This window comes from Anabrus simplex, chromosome 5 (genome assembly GCF_040414725.1).
Source record: "Anabrus simplex isolate iqAnaSimp1 chromosome 5, ASM4041472v1, whole genome shotgun sequence".
In the NCBI taxonomy this organism is placed as follows: Eukaryota; Metazoa; Arthropoda; class Insecta; order Orthoptera; family Tettigoniidae; genus Anabrus; species Anabrus simplex.
This window is the reverse complement of record NC_090269.1, coordinates 266,684,000-266,703,634: the sequence shown is the minus strand read 5'-3', so window position 1 is coordinate 266,703,634 and position 19,635 is coordinate 266,684,000. Positions and strand designations below refer to the sequence as shown.

The 19,635-nt window shown below is 38.3% G+C and overlaps 1 protein-coding gene across 1 annotated transcript in view; it reads left to right on the top strand.

The window, feature by feature from the left end:
- Positions 1-19,635, top strand: part of LOC136874827 (protein KRI1 homolog) — a 170,163-nt gene that overhangs the window by 88,619 nt on the left and 61,909 nt on the right. Inside the window, exons 7-8 of the mRNA XM_067148504.2 lie at positions 4,957-5,098; positions 18,268-18,365. Coding sequence (XP_067004605.2) covers positions 4,957-5,098; positions 18,268-18,365 — 240 coding nt within the window. The remainder of the gene's footprint in view (positions 1-4,956; positions 5,099-18,267; positions 18,366-19,635) is intronic.

Below are 19,635 nucleotides of genomic sequence, written 5' to 3'. Positions count from 1 at the left end.
CGAGATAGGCTGATGTTAGGCATTGAGACAGATGACAGTAAAACATAAGACTGCTCTTCCTCATAACAAGTGAGAGCTTTTCAAATTTAGAGTACAGCTCTGCATTTGACCTCAGGCAGTATTCGCCCTCAAAGTTTTGGCATGGGCCAAGTATGTTCCTTAGAAATGTCCTCTCTTTCATTTCGATCCTCTTTATTTCACCATGGTGTGAGTGAGGGCCAACCATTCAGCAACATAATAAGGCTTCAGGATATACTACTATGGTGTTGTGGTGGTATTAGGATTGTCATGAGATTGATCTGGATTGATAAGAGGGTTTGCATAAGTGAAAAGCTGTTTCCATGCGTTTAGCCCGATTTCAGAGATTCTATCTCCGGTGCATTAAAGGAAATGATCTCTCCACAATCATGATACTTAAAATGAATGCAATGTTTATTTTTTTCATATTTGGTATCGAGAAATACAGTGGTAATTTGGAGTTCATTCCAACTAAGGTTCATTACCTTCGATAGTCAGTTATGAAAAGGTCTTTTAGCCAAACAATTCCACCGTCTTGTCAGGAGAAGGCTACTTCGTATTCGGTGGGTAACCAACTGAAAGACGGCAATAGTCAGAGCGTTTGCGACCAAATAATTATAGGTTTCAACATAAACAAATTAATTATATAGCGACGCATAATATTAATTCCTTACCGAAAACTAGAAAACTTAAAAGTTTTATAAATTAATTGCATGGGCGCCCGCAAGGGGGGGCACTTGCCCCCCCTGGAATTCTAAAGATGTTGATGTTCAATTGTTTAATGTCATACCAGATTATTTCATAAACTGAAATTACTGACAGTCATCTAGCATATGTTATAACTGGAAGTTTCTGTAAACAATTTAATGTTGCAGACGTTATATTGGTTTTTATATTCAAGAAAATTGTTAATGTGCCCCCTCCTGGAAAAGATCCTGTGGGCGCCCATGATTAATTGGATAAACAAAACTGTTATCGGACACATTATTTGCGCATTTATTACTAAAACATTTTCTTCTCTTTCATTTTCATTTTTCTTTACAGAACCAACCTACAGCTTGTTCCACATTTAAACAGAGGGCTAATCCCATATCTATTAACAAGAAAATACAATAAAGGAAAGTTAAAACATGTAGTTTACATTGCAAGGAACCTGACAAACAAATGTTGATGAAGTGACATACTTTGTTGTTAAAAAAAAAAAAAAGGTGAAACAGAATTAAGGAGCAAAGTCATTAATCAAGTTTACAATTTATATACATTTTGTATATGAAAGGTTTAAAAAACACTTTCCTCCTCCCAAGTTAGGATGAGGTCATTGATTAATTACCCCGTGACATTTGGCTACATTTTCTTTTCTTTTTCTTTTTTTTAAACAATTTGCTTTATTTTGCATCGACACAGACAGATCTTATGACGACGATGGGATAGGAAAGGCCTAGGAGTAGGAAAGAAACAGGCAGGTCCTTAATTAAGGTACAGCCCCAGCATTTGCCTGGTGTGAAAATGGGAAACCATGGAAAACCATCTTCAGGGCTGCCGACTGAGGTTCAAACCCATTATGTTTTAGATACAACCTTACAGCTGTGCGCCCTTAACCACACGCCCAACTCGCCCAGTTATAAAAACTTTGCCAATAGACCTTAGTGGGGAAAACGCCTAGACTTTGAAGTTAATTAAAGTTGCTTTTACCGTTATTAGAAAAAATACTAAGTCCGAAAAGAAGCAAGTGCTTACTCAAGAAACGCTAAAGTTCACCCATGTGAGTGGGAGCTGGCCATAGACCACCTCCATCCTCTATGAGAACCAGCTCAGAAAGACAACTCGCTAATGTATGCACCACGGCAAGTTTACTCTAGAGTCGGAAGACAGGAAATTACCTCATCGAATATCAAATTAAATGTACAGGATTAGCCACGCTGAAATGTATTGACCAATAACACTCAAGTTTATTTTGTCCAGTAAGGATGAAGTTAATTACATCCAATCCTGGTAAATCTTCGTTCTTGCTGACACTTCAAAAATGTTCTCAAAAATGCAATATCAGTATGATGAAACTGGATGCAACTCCTAAAACACAGTAGCTCATGCACCATAGGGTGTTCCAAAAGTTTTTCTTCAAAAAAAATTGAAACGAATAGGGTTACATAAATGAATACCCAAAAGAAAAGTATTCTTGACAGCTGCATTTTTCTAATGTCACAGAAAGAAATATTTTTTATGCAGTTTGGCTAGATTACCAAGTGTCCCCTGGGATAACGGAACCCCCTTTACCAAGTGTCAGCGCCTCCAAGGAGGGCAGATGAGTGGTTATAGTGTAGGGCACTCTCCTTTTCGTGGAGTGGAGAAACTGCTTGTTAAGGCGGATGAACCAGTGTGGTCAACTGCATAGGATGAAGAAGGCCAGAGGGAACCCATTCCATTAAATATCCAATTGATATCCCTTGTTTTGTAGCTTTGGAACTAAATGTAATTCCAGAGGTAAAATAGCCCCATTTGGACCTCTGGCTGGGGTAAGGGACAAAGCGTGAAAGAAGGACAAAAAAAATATTATCATAGGAACTTGGAATGTACAATCTCTCAACATTTGTGGAAAGCTAGAAAATGTAAAAAAAAAAAAAAAAAAAAAAAAAGAAATGGCCAAACATAACAAAGACATACTCGGAGTAAGTGAAATAAAATTGCCTGAGAAAGGGGACTCTTGGAGAGGTCATTTTAGCAGTAAAATTGTAGGCAGGCTTGTGAGTAAAGAGCTCTGTGCAGTATGGTGATAGAATAGTTATGGTGAGAATAGAGAATGAACCATTTGACATAGTAATAATACAGGTGTACTTGCCAACAATGAATCGTTCGGATGAAGAAGTGGACCAAGTATATGATCAGTTAGAGGAAGTCATGGAAACAAATAAGGACAAAGAGAACCTCATTATTCTTGGAAACTGGAATGCTTCTGTTGGTGAAGGAGAAGATGGGAATACTGTGGGACAAGATTGTCTTTGTTTTAGGAATAACGGAGGACAACAACTAATAGACTTTTGTAAAGTGAAAGGACTGGTAATTACGAACACTTTGTTCCAACACCCCGTAAGAACAAGTACACCTGGACTGCACCTGGAGTTAAACATGATACCAAATAGATTATATCATGGTAAGGGGAAGATGCCATAACCAAGTTGGGCAGTGCAAAAGTTACCCAATTTTTGATGTAGTGAGTGACCACAAACTAGTATTGTTAAAATCTGACTTAGGACTAAGAAGGAAGAGGAAGAATGAAAAATAGTGCAGATATAATGTCAAGAAACTAAAATAAGACAGAGTCAAGGTAAACTATCAAACACTGATACAATAGAACATTAAAGAAATATCCGGTAATACAATAAATGAGAAATGGATGGACCTTAAACAATGTATCCTAGAAGCTGCAAATCAGGAAATAGGAAAGACGACAAAACAAGCACGAGAACCATGCATTACAGAACATGAGTGTGAACTTCTGGAGGTAAGGAGGAAATTATAAAACTCATAGAGTGAAGGAGTAATTAGACACTATAAAATACTCCAAAATCTAGTCCACAGAGAAGCAAAGAAGGACAGGGATGTAATTTGTAACCAGTGCTCTTCCATCTGTATATTGAGAAAGGCATCGAGGAATGAAGAAAGGGTATGGAATGGATAAAAATCAATGGAATGGAGGTCAGAATGATAAGATTTGCTGATGACAAAGCTGTCATTGCGGAGAACGAAGAGAAACTACAAAAAAAAAAAGAAGCATTAGCAAGAATGGACAGGATATTGAAAGAGAATTATTACATGAAAATTAATACAAACAAGACTGAAATTATGGTATGCAACTGTCAACATACTGCAGTCGACGTAAGAATGAATGATTTACCACTCAGACAAGTAAATTCTTTTACCTACTTAGGAAGTAAAATTACTTCAGATGGAAAAAGTTTAGCCAACATAAAGAGCAGAATTGCACGAGAAAAGGTTGCCTATTAAAGAAAAGGGTGCTGCTTACATCAGGGAATCCAAATATGAAGACCAGAAAGAAATTCAGTAAGTTCTATGTCTGGAGTGTGGTCTTGTATGGCTCAGAAACATGAACTATTGGTGCATGCAATAGGAAACATCTGGAGGCGTTTGATATGTGGTGCTGGAGGAGGATGGAAAAGATCTCATGGGCAGCAAAACTCACAAATGAAGAAATTCTTACATAAATAGATGAATAAAATCTTTATTATCAACAATAAGAAAGAAAAGAGGACAATTAATTTGCCATCTCTATAGTCACAATAGTTTTATAGTTAATGTCATGGAAGGAATGATTCAAGGCAAGAGAGGAAGAGGAAGATCTGGACTGCAGTACTCTAGACAGATCAGAGAAGATGTAGGAGCAAGCTCAATATGAGGAAATGAAGAGATTAACAGATTACAGAGAGGCATGGAGGAGAAGAATTGCTGCCAACCAATCTTCGAATTGAGAAGAAGAACCATATCACATCAATCAAGATTATATATTTATTGAACGAATCAACCACTTCCCGTAATTATGGGTTGCCACAATGGACAAAGTAAAGCATATCAGGATAGATAATGTTTTTATCACATAGAAATATAGTGATGATGGTTTATGTTACCTTTTATGGCCCTTTATTGGAAATTCTGTTTAATGTAATTTTTATAGCAGAAGTGATCATTGCCTTAGTTAATGTAAGTAAATATCATTTGTAGAGAGTTTCTCTTAAGGTCTATAACTTCTTTATTTACATTTATTTTGAACTTGTGCATTAATAACAAATATTACTTAAATGTTTTATGAATCTGTCTTAAACTTGCCTTCTTAAGAATAGGTTTTCTTGTTTTTATTATACGTTTAGAAAGTCTATGTTCAAAGGATATATAATCTATTTATTGATAAATTATTTCTTAATATAGGATGAAGATTTAGAAGAAGACTTCAATCCTGAAGAGTATGATAAACGAATGAATGAATTATTTAACAGTGATTACTATGGAATGGAGGAGGAAGAAGGGAAGAAACCAGAATTCCCTGAGCTGGACAATGAATTGGAGCTTGGTAAGATTCTTACTATCATATATTGTCCTTTGGACACAATCATTTAAGTGACCAGTAAGAGATACTCGCCTACTTTTTATAGTTACCATGAAAACTGAGAGATATTATTGATGTAATACTTTTGAATAATTTTGCCGTATTTTAACAGAATTGTTCTTAATTAGATTGTTCATGCCCTGCTCTGCTCAGTGGTCTTTTCTGTCAGTCAGTTTTTGTTTCAGAAGTGTCCTTTATAAATAAATATATCCTTAAGAACCACTGATATCTATATTTCAGTAAATCTATATGTACCTCAACTTTAAGATGGAAGATTTTTCTTTTTAATAATGCAATTAGTGTATACTAGGTGAATAGTTGTTGGCATTTTGTTGTATAATTTTACATGGATGATTTCCCATGCTTATTAGAGGAAACTCAAACTAAAGAAGTGTTGAAAACTGGAGGACGGCAGTGCACTGTGCTCTTCATCTAAACTCATTGGAATTGCAGTCATCAGAGAGATATGAATGTTAGATGTTTAGAATGAAAAGTCACATCTCTGTGGTTCAAATTGCACATAAAACTGGAAGTATCATGGCTATAACAGTATCAACAGTTTATAAAACTACAAGCTTGCTTGCTTTGAGAAATGACTGGGCACCAGTCTAATTTACTGATAGCAGGGCACAAGTATTACAAATCAGCTTGGATGAATGGTATATCTTTTTTTCTTCTTCTTCTTCTTCTTCTTCTTCTTCTTCTTCTTCTTCTTCTTCTTCTTCTTCTTCTACTACTACTACTACTACTACTACTTCTTTTGAGACCTCATTGGATCACTTTAATCAACCCTTTGGTTTGTTGGTTTCTTGGTAGGAACTGTTCGGGCCTTGCGGTCCTCCCAGTACTTCTTCATACTTGTTGATATTCTTGCCCTTTCTTGTGTACGGAATATTCTAGTTGGTATTTTTTCTTTGTGAATGGAAAGTGGAAAGTCATATTTTTAAGTGTTGTGTTTACTTTTTTCTTATCCATAGTGTCATCCGGTGTAAGATCAATTTTTTTCAAATCCTCCCTAATTTCTTCTATCCATCTGCATCAAGTTGTAGTATTTTTTGAAGCAAGATTGTACTGCACTAGCTGTTTCAAGTGGCAAATCTGGCATTCTCAGGATGTGGCCAAAGTACCCTAGTCTTTTGTTGCGCATGGTATCAGTAATGGGTTCTAATTTCTGATATACAATGTTGTTAGGTACTATTCACCATTGCCCATCTTTATAGCTTTTATTGATATAAGTTCTTCCAATTCGTCTTTCGATCTTCTGTAATCTGTCAGTTTTGGATTGTTCATTTACATGGAATAATGTTTCTGCAGCATATGTGGCTTCTGAATTTATAACTGTATTCCAATGTGTGATTTTTGCATTAATGGATAATAATTTATTTTTGTAAGTTTCCCATGTTAATTTTTGTGCCTTAGATAACTTGTATGCCCTTATCTGAATTGAAGGTTTTTCATTTAAATTATTTGTTACTAACTCACCTAGATATTTGAATTGTGTTACAGTTTTAATTTTAGTAATGTTAATATCTATTTCTTTCAATTGTGTTGGTTTTTGGGGCATAATTTCTGTTTTTTCAAATGATATTTTAAGGCCAGTTTTATTTGCAATGGTGTGGAGCTCTGATATTTGAGTTTTTGCTTAATCTAAGTCTTTGGTTAGTAACGCCATGTCGTCTGCAAATTCATGGCAATTTGTCTGGATTTTGCTACCTATTTTAATATTTGAAGGACATTTCCTAAACTATTCTCGCATTACTATTTCTAGTGCACAGTTAAATAGTAATGGTAATAAGCCATCAGCCTGCCGTACCCCAGTACCAGTAGTCACTTTGAAATGGATCTGACAATTCGCCTCTGAACTTTACTTTTGATTTGGTCTCTGTAAGAATTAATTTAATCATATTTACTAATTTAGGACATAATCCCATGTATCGTAAAAGTTTTAATAAAGATCTCGTGTGAATACAATCATAGGCCTTCTTGAAGTCTATAAATGTTATCACAATATCTCTATTTTAATACGTAGACTTTCACGACCACTAAATGACATTATGATCATTATTTGGGGATATTAGGTCGTGTAATAATAAATAAATACCAGCTGATGCGTTTCAATCCTGCGACCAGAATCGTCTTCAGAGCAACAACAAAGCTAAATGGCTACGGTCTCTCCATAGTAAACAAACTCAAGATAGAGAGACCCTGTTAGAAATATAGTTCATTCCAGGGCCTCCAGAGTCATGGAGAAAGATGTTGACGAGTTAACTATGGAGGGTAGCCATGATCTACTCAGTATATAGCCGTCACCTTTGTTAAAATTATTCGGGTGTTTAGCAATTTCTATCGCCTCACGAATGATTCTGGGAATAAAATGTTTCTCTTTACAAATGACAGAAGTTGCATCAAAAATTATTTGATGGTCATTATGTTTGGCATGTTCTGCCACAGCAGACTTCTCTGGCTGGCAAAGACGTAAGTGCCTACGATGTTCTTTAACCCTTGTTGCTACTTTCCTACATGTTTGGCCGACATAAACCGATCCACAGGAGCAAGGAATCGTATATATTCCAGCGCAGTTTAAACCAATAGGATCTTTGACAGATCGCAAACAATTGCCTATGGTGATATTAGGCTTAAAAATGGTCTTGATATTGTGCTTTCTGAGAATATTGCGAATCCTATCCGTGACAGATTGCACGTATGGCAAGAAGGCCAGACTCAAAGGACGAGAATCATGTGGTAATCTGCCTTTTGGCTTAGGATGTAGCACTTCGTCAATCTGTTTCCCTGAATAGCCATTGCTCAGAAATGTTCTGGATAGGAACTCAAGTTCACCGTTTAATTTATCCTCCTCACAAACCTCCCTTGCTTGGCTGATAAGAGTGTTAAGCATAGCACGCTTTTGGCAAGGATGATGATGAGAGGACCCATGAAGGTATCTATTAGTATGGGTAGGTTTACGGTAAACCGAATGACCTAAAGTTCCATCTGATTTCTTAGAAACCAAAACATCCAAGAACGGCAAACATCCTCCACGTTCAGTCTCCATGGTAAATTTAATGTTTGGATGTATGCTGTTCAAGTAATCCAAAAATATAGATAATTCGTGTTCACCATGGGGCCAGATAACAAATGTGTCATCGACAAATCTCAACCAGATGGACGGCTTGAGCATGCAAGATTGAAGACAACGCTCTTCAAAATCTTGCATATAGAAATTAGCGATAAATGGTGCCAATGGCGATCCCATGCCAACACCATCCATTTGTTCGTATATTGTACCATGAAAACTGAAATATGTGGTAGTGAGGACAAGGTGAAACAGATTAACAATGTCACCAGGAAAGATTTTATCCAACAGAGACAAGGTGTCTATGATTGGAACCCTAGTGAACAGAGACACAACATCAAAACTGACTAGAATATCACCAGGAGAAACACGCAGATTGGATAAAATGCCAATAAAATGCGATGAATTCCTGATGGATGCCTCATTACCTATGTACGGCTTGAGAAGTTCTCCAAGGTATTTGGCCAGGTTGTATGTAGGGGAACCTCTACTGTTTTAAAGTACCCTTTCCCTCAGCAAGAACAAAATTATTTATGGCCAAGATTGTAGCGACTTATTTCCCAACTTTGCATACCAATTTTCATTAAATTCTGTTCAGCCGTTTTCTCGTGATGCGTGTACGTACATACGTCCATACATACAGACAGACAGAAATTATGAAAAATTAAAAAGTGCATTTCCTTGTTACTGTGGACACTGCCGATACAGAAATACCATCCTTTTTAAATTCTGAGCAATGTACAGACAAAATTCTATTTTATATATATAGATTTCTTCATCTGCTGAACTAGTAAGCATATAGACCTGCTCTATTGTGGTGGGCATTGGTTTGGTGTTTGTCTTTACAACAATAATCCTTTTACTACTGTATGCTGGTCATAATAGCTTACTCGCTGCTCTATTGTCTTATTCATTATTAAACCAACTCCTGAATTTGCCCTGTTTGATTTTGTGTTGATAATTCTGTAGTTGCTTGACCAAAAATCCTGCTTTTCTTGCCAATGTACTTCACTTACATCAATTACATCTAACTTTAGTCTACCCACCTCCCTTTTCAGATTCCATAACCTACCACAGTGATTCAAACTTCTAAAATTCTATGCTATGACTCGCAGAATGTCAGTATCCATCTTACTGATGATTGCCCGCTCTTGTGTAGTCCCCACCCGGAGATCCACATGGGGGAATATTTTACCCGAGAGGAAGCCATTATCAGTACATCATTCATACAGAGAGAGTTGCATGTCCTCGGCTGTAGTTTCCCGTGGCTTTCAGCCATGTAGCGGTATCAATACTGCTAAGCCATGTTAAGTATTATTACCAAGCCATATCAGCCAATCATCTAGATTGCCATTTCTGGAACTTCCAAAAGGCTGATACTCCCCTTTCAATGAACCGTTCATTATCGTATGAAATTATCTTCATTTTGGTCCGTATTGGTACAATCACCATTACAATATATTAAGAGAAGGAGTCCACCTAATCAGTATATAATTTAACTTTTGATCAATTATACATCACAACGTAGGACTAGTTTCGACCAAGTGTTGGTCATATTCAGCCACTCGTAGTAAAAATTTACAAAGTACTGTACTTAACCTATTATATACATAAACAACAGTGAAACATTTACCTAAAGTTTTCTTGCACTTGTTATGCTGTATGGTAATATAAACCAAACCAAATCCCACAACGAATTCTCTCTGCCATTATTCTTGGCTCTCTAGACCAGGTGTATGATAATATAGGAAATTAAAATCTTAAAATCTGAAAACCTTAAAAGGTAAAATTTTTGCATCTTAATGACATCATGACAAGTATAATAGTTTAAAATGAGAATATATATCTTGACGTTATATCATCATCATTTTCATTTCCCCTTGTCCAGCTCCTGTCAGGTCAGGGTATTGATGGCACTTCTCCACCATTGCCTCTCCTTCCACCACTCTTCAGTAATTGCACTCCACTCCAGTCTTCATTTTCTTGTACTGTTCTTGACAGAGTCCATCCATTTTTCTCTGGGCCTCACTCTTTCCTTCTATCATAGCCTCCAACACTTGTTTTGGTATCCTTCCCTCCACCATCCTCATAACATGTTCAAACCATCTCAATTTATTCTTCTCTATGCTAGTGCTCAGTTTTTCTACCCTTATCTGTTCTCTGATCTCAACATTTCTTACTCTGTCTCTCCTTGTCTTCCCCACCATACTCTTCAGGAACTTCATCTCACTGGCCTGAATTTTACTCACATTTCTTACTGTCAAAGTCCAAGTCTCTAATGCATACGTTAATATAGGGGTATAGTACATCTTGTACATTATCTCTTTACATTTCATAGGAACTTCTCTGTTGCACACGAGGTTCCTCACATTGTGGTAGAACATATTTTCCACTTGTACCCTTCTGCTGATCCCCTTATCCAACTTGGCATCTTGCATTATTTCACTTCCCAAATATTTGAAGTATTCAACAACCTCAAGGTTTTGTCTCCTGATACTAACGATTCCTTTTCCTTCTCTTTTTCCTCTTGTCATCATCATTGTTTTGCTCTTCTCCACACTGATTTTCATACCATATTTCTCAATATTGTCATTTAATTTTAATAGAAAAATATTCGCACAATGTGCAAAGAAAATAATTTTAGCTCTCATTTTCATCACGGCAGAATTAATTTAGTCAGTGACACTAATCTTTTCCAGCATGACATTGCGTGGTACTTCTCACAGCTTTTCCCACACAATTCGTATAAACACTGTAATTCATTTGGTTCATGGTAGTTGGCTCTGCTGCATATCCGGTGGTAAAATCCATGAACAGCAAATCGCGTCATTACGTGTCTAAGTTCATATCCGGGCTTTTTTCATTCGCTGTTTAACCCCTTAAGCGGGGAGCTCGGTACACACTAGCTCACTCTCAGGTGGGGAGCGATTTCCCTGATTGAAGAAAATATTTAATTACTTGATTAAAAACAATCTTAGACTAAAATGAACTATTGAAGGGCCAAAAGAGAAATATTTACTTGAATATAATGTATTTAATTCTTGAAAAATTCTATTATTTTAATTTTTCAATACTTTGTGCAAAAACGTACTAAGTGCTTTCACACTGTGATTTCGAGATTGCTTCTTCCTAACAGCAAAGCTCTGGTTTTTGTTTATGCAATAACTTTCACCTGAATATTTTAGGCAGTTTACTATCAATCTCTGCCTGGAAATCAATGTTTCTGTATATGTAAATTGTAGATTTACAAAGTTTACATATACTTAAAAGATGTGCAATGGAATAAATTATGATACTCACGAAATTTTATGTTATGTTGGTTTGCGCTTTCGAGGGATCAAGTTTATATAGCCTCCCTTCAATTACTAAGTGACATAAACGGACTACATTACACTACAATACAGGTAATATTTACAGTATTTACAGCCTTCACAGTGGTATGTCTTTTACAGCTGTTCATTGTGATACACACGGAAGCAGGTCATGTTATATAACCTGTCTCGCCTTCGCATAATTTATATAATTCCATTCCGAAAAGCGTACGTTTTCTTGTTATGTAAACTTTACACCCTAGCCATCCTTTCCATAGCAAGAGGTTCTCATCAATCGACATTTTGCCATCAGGGTATAAGCTTCCGAAAATTTTGCTAACAGGTGGTCAAATACTGGATTTATCTCGTATATTTTTGGAGGAAGTTTTGCATTATTCACCTCATTGTCAGAGATATGTATAAAGCTGTGGAGGAAAATCTAATAATAATAATAATAATAATAATAATAATAATAATAATAATAATAATAATGTTATTGGCTTCACGTCCCACTAACTACTTTTACGGTTTTCGGAGACACTGAGGTGCCGGAATTTAGTCCCGCAGGAGTTCTTTTGCATGCCAGTAAATCTGCTTACAAGAGGCCGACGTATTAGAGCACCTTCAAATACCACCGGTCTGAGCCAGAGTCGAACCTGCCAAGTTGGTGTCAGGAGGCCGGCCAGGCCACTCAATCTGGCGAGAAAAAATCTCTTCTGTGTCATCAGCTCATAGAAAATAGGCGTAGTGAACAAGCGATTGCGAGAAATAATGTCCTAATTTAGGTTTCTGTACAATCCCCTGCGGCAACAGTATGGCCATAAGAAGCTTTATTTTGTCCTTATTTGTTCGGACACGGTCTTGATCTCGATTCCTACCTTTCATCTTAGTAAACTGGGTTTTATGTGCGATTTCCTGCTCGACATCTTTTGTCTGTTCAGCTATGTTCTGGCATATCTCGTCTAAAAAAAAAGTAATTAAAATATTTCGCTCAGTTTTGTTTTCCCTCTACATCACGATGGAAATTTGGATCAAAGCGGGAATTTCTTTGTCCATTTTCAGTATAAGTTGATCAAGAACTTGCAATGGTTGGATTGTAATCAGTATTATCGTGACAACTGTCACTGTCATGATCGCTACTTGAACTGGAATCGAACATGTGTCGTCTCTTTTGCGACTGCTGAACATTTGCATCAGCTACGAGCCTGCAGTACTTATTCCAGGTAATTTCCTGTCACTTACGAATTCCCCTTCGGCAGAACTTACTTCACTAATACCACAATTCTCCCCACTAAATTCCAACATTTCGTTTATCTTCCTCTAACAGTGGGGGCCGGTAATTCGTTACAGATATTTTAGCGGAAAAAAATGTAAGGAAAAGGATCGAATAGAACCCTGGTCTCAGCAGTTTGGATGGAAATCATAAAATATTATGGATGCGTACGATAATAAAATGTCGTGTAACTCGCGATAAACACACACTCCAGACGTGAAGGAAGGGGATAATAAATCAGGTCACAGTTCTAAAATGTCATCAGAGATGTCTTTCCAGTGTCATAATCACTAGAAATCCCTTCAACAGCAATATTATTACATCCAAGGGACGATTAGGCGGTAAGCTAAAGCTTCAGCGCGGAGCTATTAGGCCTTAAGTCGTTCTTGCCCGGACGTCAGTTGCGTTCTTTATGTTGCAACTCATGGATGACACATAGGTATTGGGAGAACATAGTTGAAAAAATTCACATCGGAGGGCAGACTCATCTGGAATACGCTGCTGAAAAGAAAATAAACCTCTGCAGGCAGGCAACTGAGAAAAAAAGTATAATTTGAATCGGCGGATATATCCGCGTTCCGCACCGAGCAAGTGACTTGTAGCCACGGATCTCGCCGCATCGCCCACCCAACGGGTTAACATAGCGTCTGTAGTGTAGAACTCCAGCCATATTTCTTCCCTTTTTCTCTGAAGGTCTATGAGCAAATTCTGGTATGCTGGTGTAGAGGGTAGTTGCTGTTGTAGGCGGAGATCTTCTATGAGGAAAGTTTCTCTTGCCAGCACATACACCAGGCGCGATCGGGTGTACCTTGATAAACATAAAGCTTTTTTTAAGAATTGCTTTCACTTTTTCTATATCTGCTAAATTGCTTTTGGTAAGATACTCCCTAATTAATGCCATGCCATATGTTATTACAGGGGTAATTTTCAATTTGAATATTTCCATTGCGGTTGCCAGCGAGATCTTGGGTAGATTTTTTATACCAGTCATGGCTAAGGTTGCGGCCGTTATTCTTTCTATGACATGTATCGTGAAAACAGTTACATATGTCTGCAAGGTGATCCCTAGGTATTTGAAGTGAGGGACGACTGATAGTGGCTCGTTCTTGTATGTGATCTTGTCATTGGCTGCTAATCTGCCTCCTTTCGTGAATGTCATTGTTACGGTTTTCTTTTTGTTAAGTTGCAGTTCATTTCTGGTGGTCCACTTTTCCAGTTGGTCAAAGGCTTCTTGAAGTTTTGTTATCTCGGGTGACATAAGAGCCATATCGTCGACATAGACCAGTCTTTTGACGTCGGCTTTGATGTATTTGGTGATATCTAATGTGGCTATATTGAACAATAATGGGCTAAGTGGATCTCCTTGTAGCACGCCATTTTTCTGTTCTAGCGGTCTGGATCGGTCAACACTGTCGTCTATCTGTACCAGGTTATGCCCAAGTATATTCCTAATAATTCTTGTGATGAAATTTTCCCCTATGTACCCTTAAAGCCTCTAGATGGATTTGCACTTCTGCCTTGTTGACTCCTCAGATCACTATGTCATCTGCAAACAACAATATTTTCTTGTCCCCTCCATATCTTGCCCTTGTTTCCTTAGAATTTCATCCATAACAATTATAAATATAAGTGGAGACAATACACTTCCCTGCCTTAGTCCAGTTTGGTTTCTAAACAAATCTGCTCTTCCCACTGGAGTCTGGACACAACTGAAACAATTCTTGTGCATTGCTTTCACTAGTTCCCTTCATTGCCTTCCACATCCTTTCCTTTCCAGGTTTTCCCACATCTTTTCTTTATTAACATTATTGCATGCATTCTCTAGATCAAGGAATACTATCGCCAGATCTTTTCCATATTTCCACTGTTCTCCCATCAGTAATATCATGGTAAATATAGGGTTTATCATTGACCTGTCCTGTCAAAATCCATACTGCTCTTCTAAATTTCTTTCCACCCTTCCTCTTATCCTCCTTTCTATTATTCTGTCCAATATTTTGTCAGCTTGTGACAACAGTGTAATTCCTCGGTAATTGTCACATACCTTCCTATCACCTTTCTTAAATACTGGTATTATTACACCTTTACACCAATCATCAGTCTTTTTGCTCCATATACACCTTAGCAGCCTATATAACCAATGTAGACCAATAGGTCCTGCTGCCTTTATTATTTCCACACATATTTCATCCATCCCTGCTGCTTTTCCTGTTTTCATCTGTTTAACAGGCATTTCCACCTCTGCCATTGCAATATCAATCTCCATTTCTGGATCATCCCTATTTACCACCACACTCTCTTCTGCATCATTTCTCACATTCAGGAGTTTATTGAAATAGTCTTTCCACCTATTCTTTATCTCCTCTGGGTCTGTTATTGCATTTCCACTTTCTTCCTTCACTTGTGTAGATTTTCTCTTATATTTTTATCAATCCATACAAGATCCTTTTTCCACCACTTACATACTTTTCCAACTCTGGTGTGAATCTCTCCCAACATTGTTTCTTTTCTTCATTTACCACTTTTTTTACACTTACTTGTAATTTCCTGATACTTCATCTTACTTCCTTCTTTCCTATCTCTATTCCATTCTTGCCATGCTTTCGTCTTTTGTTTAATCTTTTCATTCCACCAAGATGTCTCCTTTTCCTTCACTCTCACCGAAGTTCTGCCGCAGATCTTCTCTGCACAGCTTACAAATTTTAAATTTGGTCCATTCTTCTTCTGCACTTTCTATTTCTTTTAAGGATGTGTTGTTTTAATTCCTTCGGAAATTTCTCCTGAGTTCTTTTATCTTTTAATTTCCATACCTTTATTTTCTTCTGTCTTATTCCTTTTACTCAACCAAAAAAATAATCAATATCTGTTTTTTGTCCTTCTTTCACCCCAGCCATATCTAGTGATCTTTCTACTATTCTTCTTTCTAAACTGTTACCCACGATCATTCCATTTGTCTCACAAAAATCAATCAACTTATCTCCTTCGTTGTTTCATTCTCCATATCCAAATGAATCTATCACTTCTTTACCAATTCTGTCATTTCCAACCTGCGCATCGAGGTCTCCCATGACTACCACTTCCACATCGGTGATTACTTCCTCGAGTGTCTCCAACAGTTCCTCTATATTTTCCTCGCTGTTTCCAGTTTGGGGTGTGTAAATTTGGATGAAATCTTTCACTCTCTCTTCCGTCCTCAGTCATACTCTGATTATTCTATCACTAACATAGTCTACCCTATCCACATTTTCATACAGGATTTTGTTAACAATCACTCCTACTCCATTCTTTGCCTCACCTCCTCCACTCTAGTATAGGGTACACTCTCTACTCATCCTCTTCACTCCCTTTCCCCTCACTTGACCTCACTTAGGCCGATCATTGCAACATTCTCTTTCTCCATAAAATCAATCAACTCCTCTGATTTTCCCATCAGGTTCACAACATTTATTATTCCCACCTTCATAATATTAACCACTGGTTGCCCACTTATCACAGCCTTCCCAGCACAAGAACTGTGCATTGCGTTTAGCTATTGTTACGATGGGGTCACCCATCAGCATAATACGTATATCTTCATTCCTTAATCTGTTCGTTACCGGGCGAGTTGGCCGTGCGTGTAGAGGCGTGCGGCTGTGAGCTTGCATCCGGGAGATTAGTAGGTTCGAATCCCACTATCGGCAGCCCTGAAAATGGTTTTCCGTGGTTTCCCATTTTCACACCAGGCAAATGCTGGGGCTGTACCTTAATTAAGGTCACGGCCGCTTCCTTCCAACTCCTAGGCCTTTCCTATCCCATTGTCGCCATAAGACCTATCTGTGTCGGTGCGACGTAAAGCCCCTAGCAAAAAAAAAATCTGTACATTTCTGTTGAGAAATGAAGGAAGTAATCTTGATTTGCAATTGGAGAATCTTCTGGAGGCCTGTAGACATAAGCTTAGTTCTCCCTTCTGATTCATCCAAGAAGAGTGTATAAAATGTAGCAAAAGAACTGTTGCAATATTTATTGTTTTCAGAAGCACTTTTGATAGGGTTCACAGGAACTGTGTGGAGGGTATTGCTTGCAGTTAGCATAACAAACATCTGTGCCTACCATGAAGGTACTGTTTGCAGAGTCAAAGCTAATGGAAGCACCACAGAACATTTTTTTTCAATTCATGTAGAAATGTGACAAGGCTGTGTTCTTAGTCCCATGCTTTTCAGCATTGGATTATGTGAAAGTGTGTGGAAGATAGAACAGGAGTAACATGTGATGCAAATGGACTATATTCAAAGATGCAAATTATACCTATATTATTGTTATGGAAGAATGAGAGACAACCAGTCGGACACTACTGGGGGATATTAGCCACTGAGCACAACAGCAGGACCTGACAATAAATGCAAAAAGGACAAAGTGCCTCTATACAGATGGCAGTAAAGTACAACTGACTTTAAATGGTGAACCTGTCGAATAGTTACATGGTTTCAAATATCTGGATTCCCTGACAGCCTCAAATGATATCACTGCCCAGATTATCAGTGCCCAGGCAACATTTACCAGCTTAAAGTGGTGCTTGTGGAAAAGGAAAACTATCAGCCTATAGATCAAAATCAGGCTTTATAATGGTACTATTATTCCAATTCTCCTGTATGGTTCCAAAAACTGGACATTGTTAGCTACGGACCTGCATAAATTGGAGGTATTTCAAGTATGTTTATGTACAATTCTTGGCATCCCGCTTTTAGACTTGACGAACTCACAGATTAGAAAGACATGTTCTAATCAACTGGTCATCAAAGGTGAAATTAGGGAGTTGTGACTCCGTTGGTTTAGACACATCTGCAGGGTGGAGGAAACTGGACTTCCAAAGCAACTATTGGATTACATTTATCCTGGTTGGAAAATTATGCACAGTGCTCCAATGAAAAAAGTGGATCAGCCAAATGCAGGTAGTAACCATGCAACTGAGGTCAACGATAAAATGACTTAAGGAAGCAGACCTAAACAGATTGAATTGGAAGAAGACGATCAGCCTGGCTGAGTAGCTCAAATGGTAGAGCGCTGGCCTTTTGAGCCCAACTTGGCAGGTTCGATCCTGACTCAATCCAGTGGTGTTTGAAGGTGCTCAAATACATCAGCCTTGTGTCGGTAGATTTACTGGCACATTAAAGAACACCTGCGGGTCAATATTCTGGCACCTGGTGTCTCCAAAAATTATAAAACTAGTTGGTGGGACATAAATTTTTTTTAATGAAGACCATCAATAACGTACTCGCCATGAAATCCACAGAAACAGTGGGGGTGCCCTACCAGTTAAGGTCATGATTTCCTGCTGGGTCTAGAGCAACTGACTGACTGGTGTATAATTTTCTATTTGTTCTTTCCTTTGACTCTGTACTTATGCATTCTGTTTTCAGATTTGTAAATTTGTATGATATTTACTACTTTTTGGCTAGATAATGCTGTGTAGTTTCAGTATAGCCATATTTTATTTCAGAAAACTGGGACAACTGGAAGGGTGAAAATTATTACGAAAATGGTGAAGCGGAGAATTATAACAACTATGAACCTCATTGTGAAGATCCAGGTTTCATTGTAAGTAGAAAAAATCAAATACACTATGTGATCAAAAGTATCCGGACACCTGGCTGAACATGATGTACAAGTTCGTGGCACCCTCCATCGATAATGCTGGAATTCAATATGGTGTTGACCCACCCTTAGCCTTGATGACAGCTTCTACTCTCGCAGGCATACATTCAATCAGGTGCTGGAAGATTGCTTGGGAAATGGCAGCTCATTCTTCACGGAGCGCTGCACTGAGGAGAAGTAGCGATGTCGGTCATTGAGGCGTGGCATGAAATCGGCATTCTGAAACATCCCAAAGTGTTCTATAAGATTCAGGTCGGGACTCTGTGCAGGCCAGTCCATGACAGGGATGTTATTGTCGTGTAACCACTCCGCCACAGGCCGTGCATTATAAACAGGTGGTCGATCATGTTGAAAGATGCAATCACCATCCCCGAAGTGCTCTTCAACAGTGGGAAGCAAGAAGGTGCTTAAAACATCAATGTAGGCTTGTGCTGTGATAGTGCCATGCAAAACAACAAGAGGTGCAAGCCCCCTCCATGAAAAACACGACCACACCATAACACCACCGCCTCCGAACTTTACTGTTGGCACTACACATGCTGCCAGATGACTTTCACCGGGCATTTGCCATACCCTCACCCTGCCATCGGATCGCCACATTGTGTACCGTGATTCGTCACTCCACACAAAGTTTTTCCACTGTCCAATCGTCCAATGTTTACGCTCCTTACACCAAGCGAGGCATCGTTTGGCATTGACCTGCATGATGTGTGACTTATGGGCAGCCGCTCAACCATGAAATCCAAGTTTTCTCACCTCCCGCCGAACTGTCATAGTACTTGGAGTGGATCCTGATGCAGTTTGGAATTCCTGTGTGATGGTCTGGATAGATACCTGCCTATTACACTTTACAACTCTCTTCAACTGTCAGCGGTCTCTGTCAGTCAACAAACGAGGTCGGCCTGTACGCTTTCATGCTGTACGTGTCCCTTCACGTTTCCACATCACTATCACATCAGAGACAGTGGACCTAGGGATGTTTAGGAGTGTGGAAATCTCGCGTAAAGACTTCTGACACAAGTGACACCCAATCACCTGACCATGTTTGAAGTCCGTGAGCGCCCTATTCTGCTCTCTCACGATGTCTAATGACTACTGAGGTCGTTGCTATGGAGTACCTGGCGGTAGGTGGCAGCACAATGCACCTAAGATGAAGAACGTATGTTTTTGGGGGTGTCCAGATACTTTTGATCACATAGTATATATGTGTTAT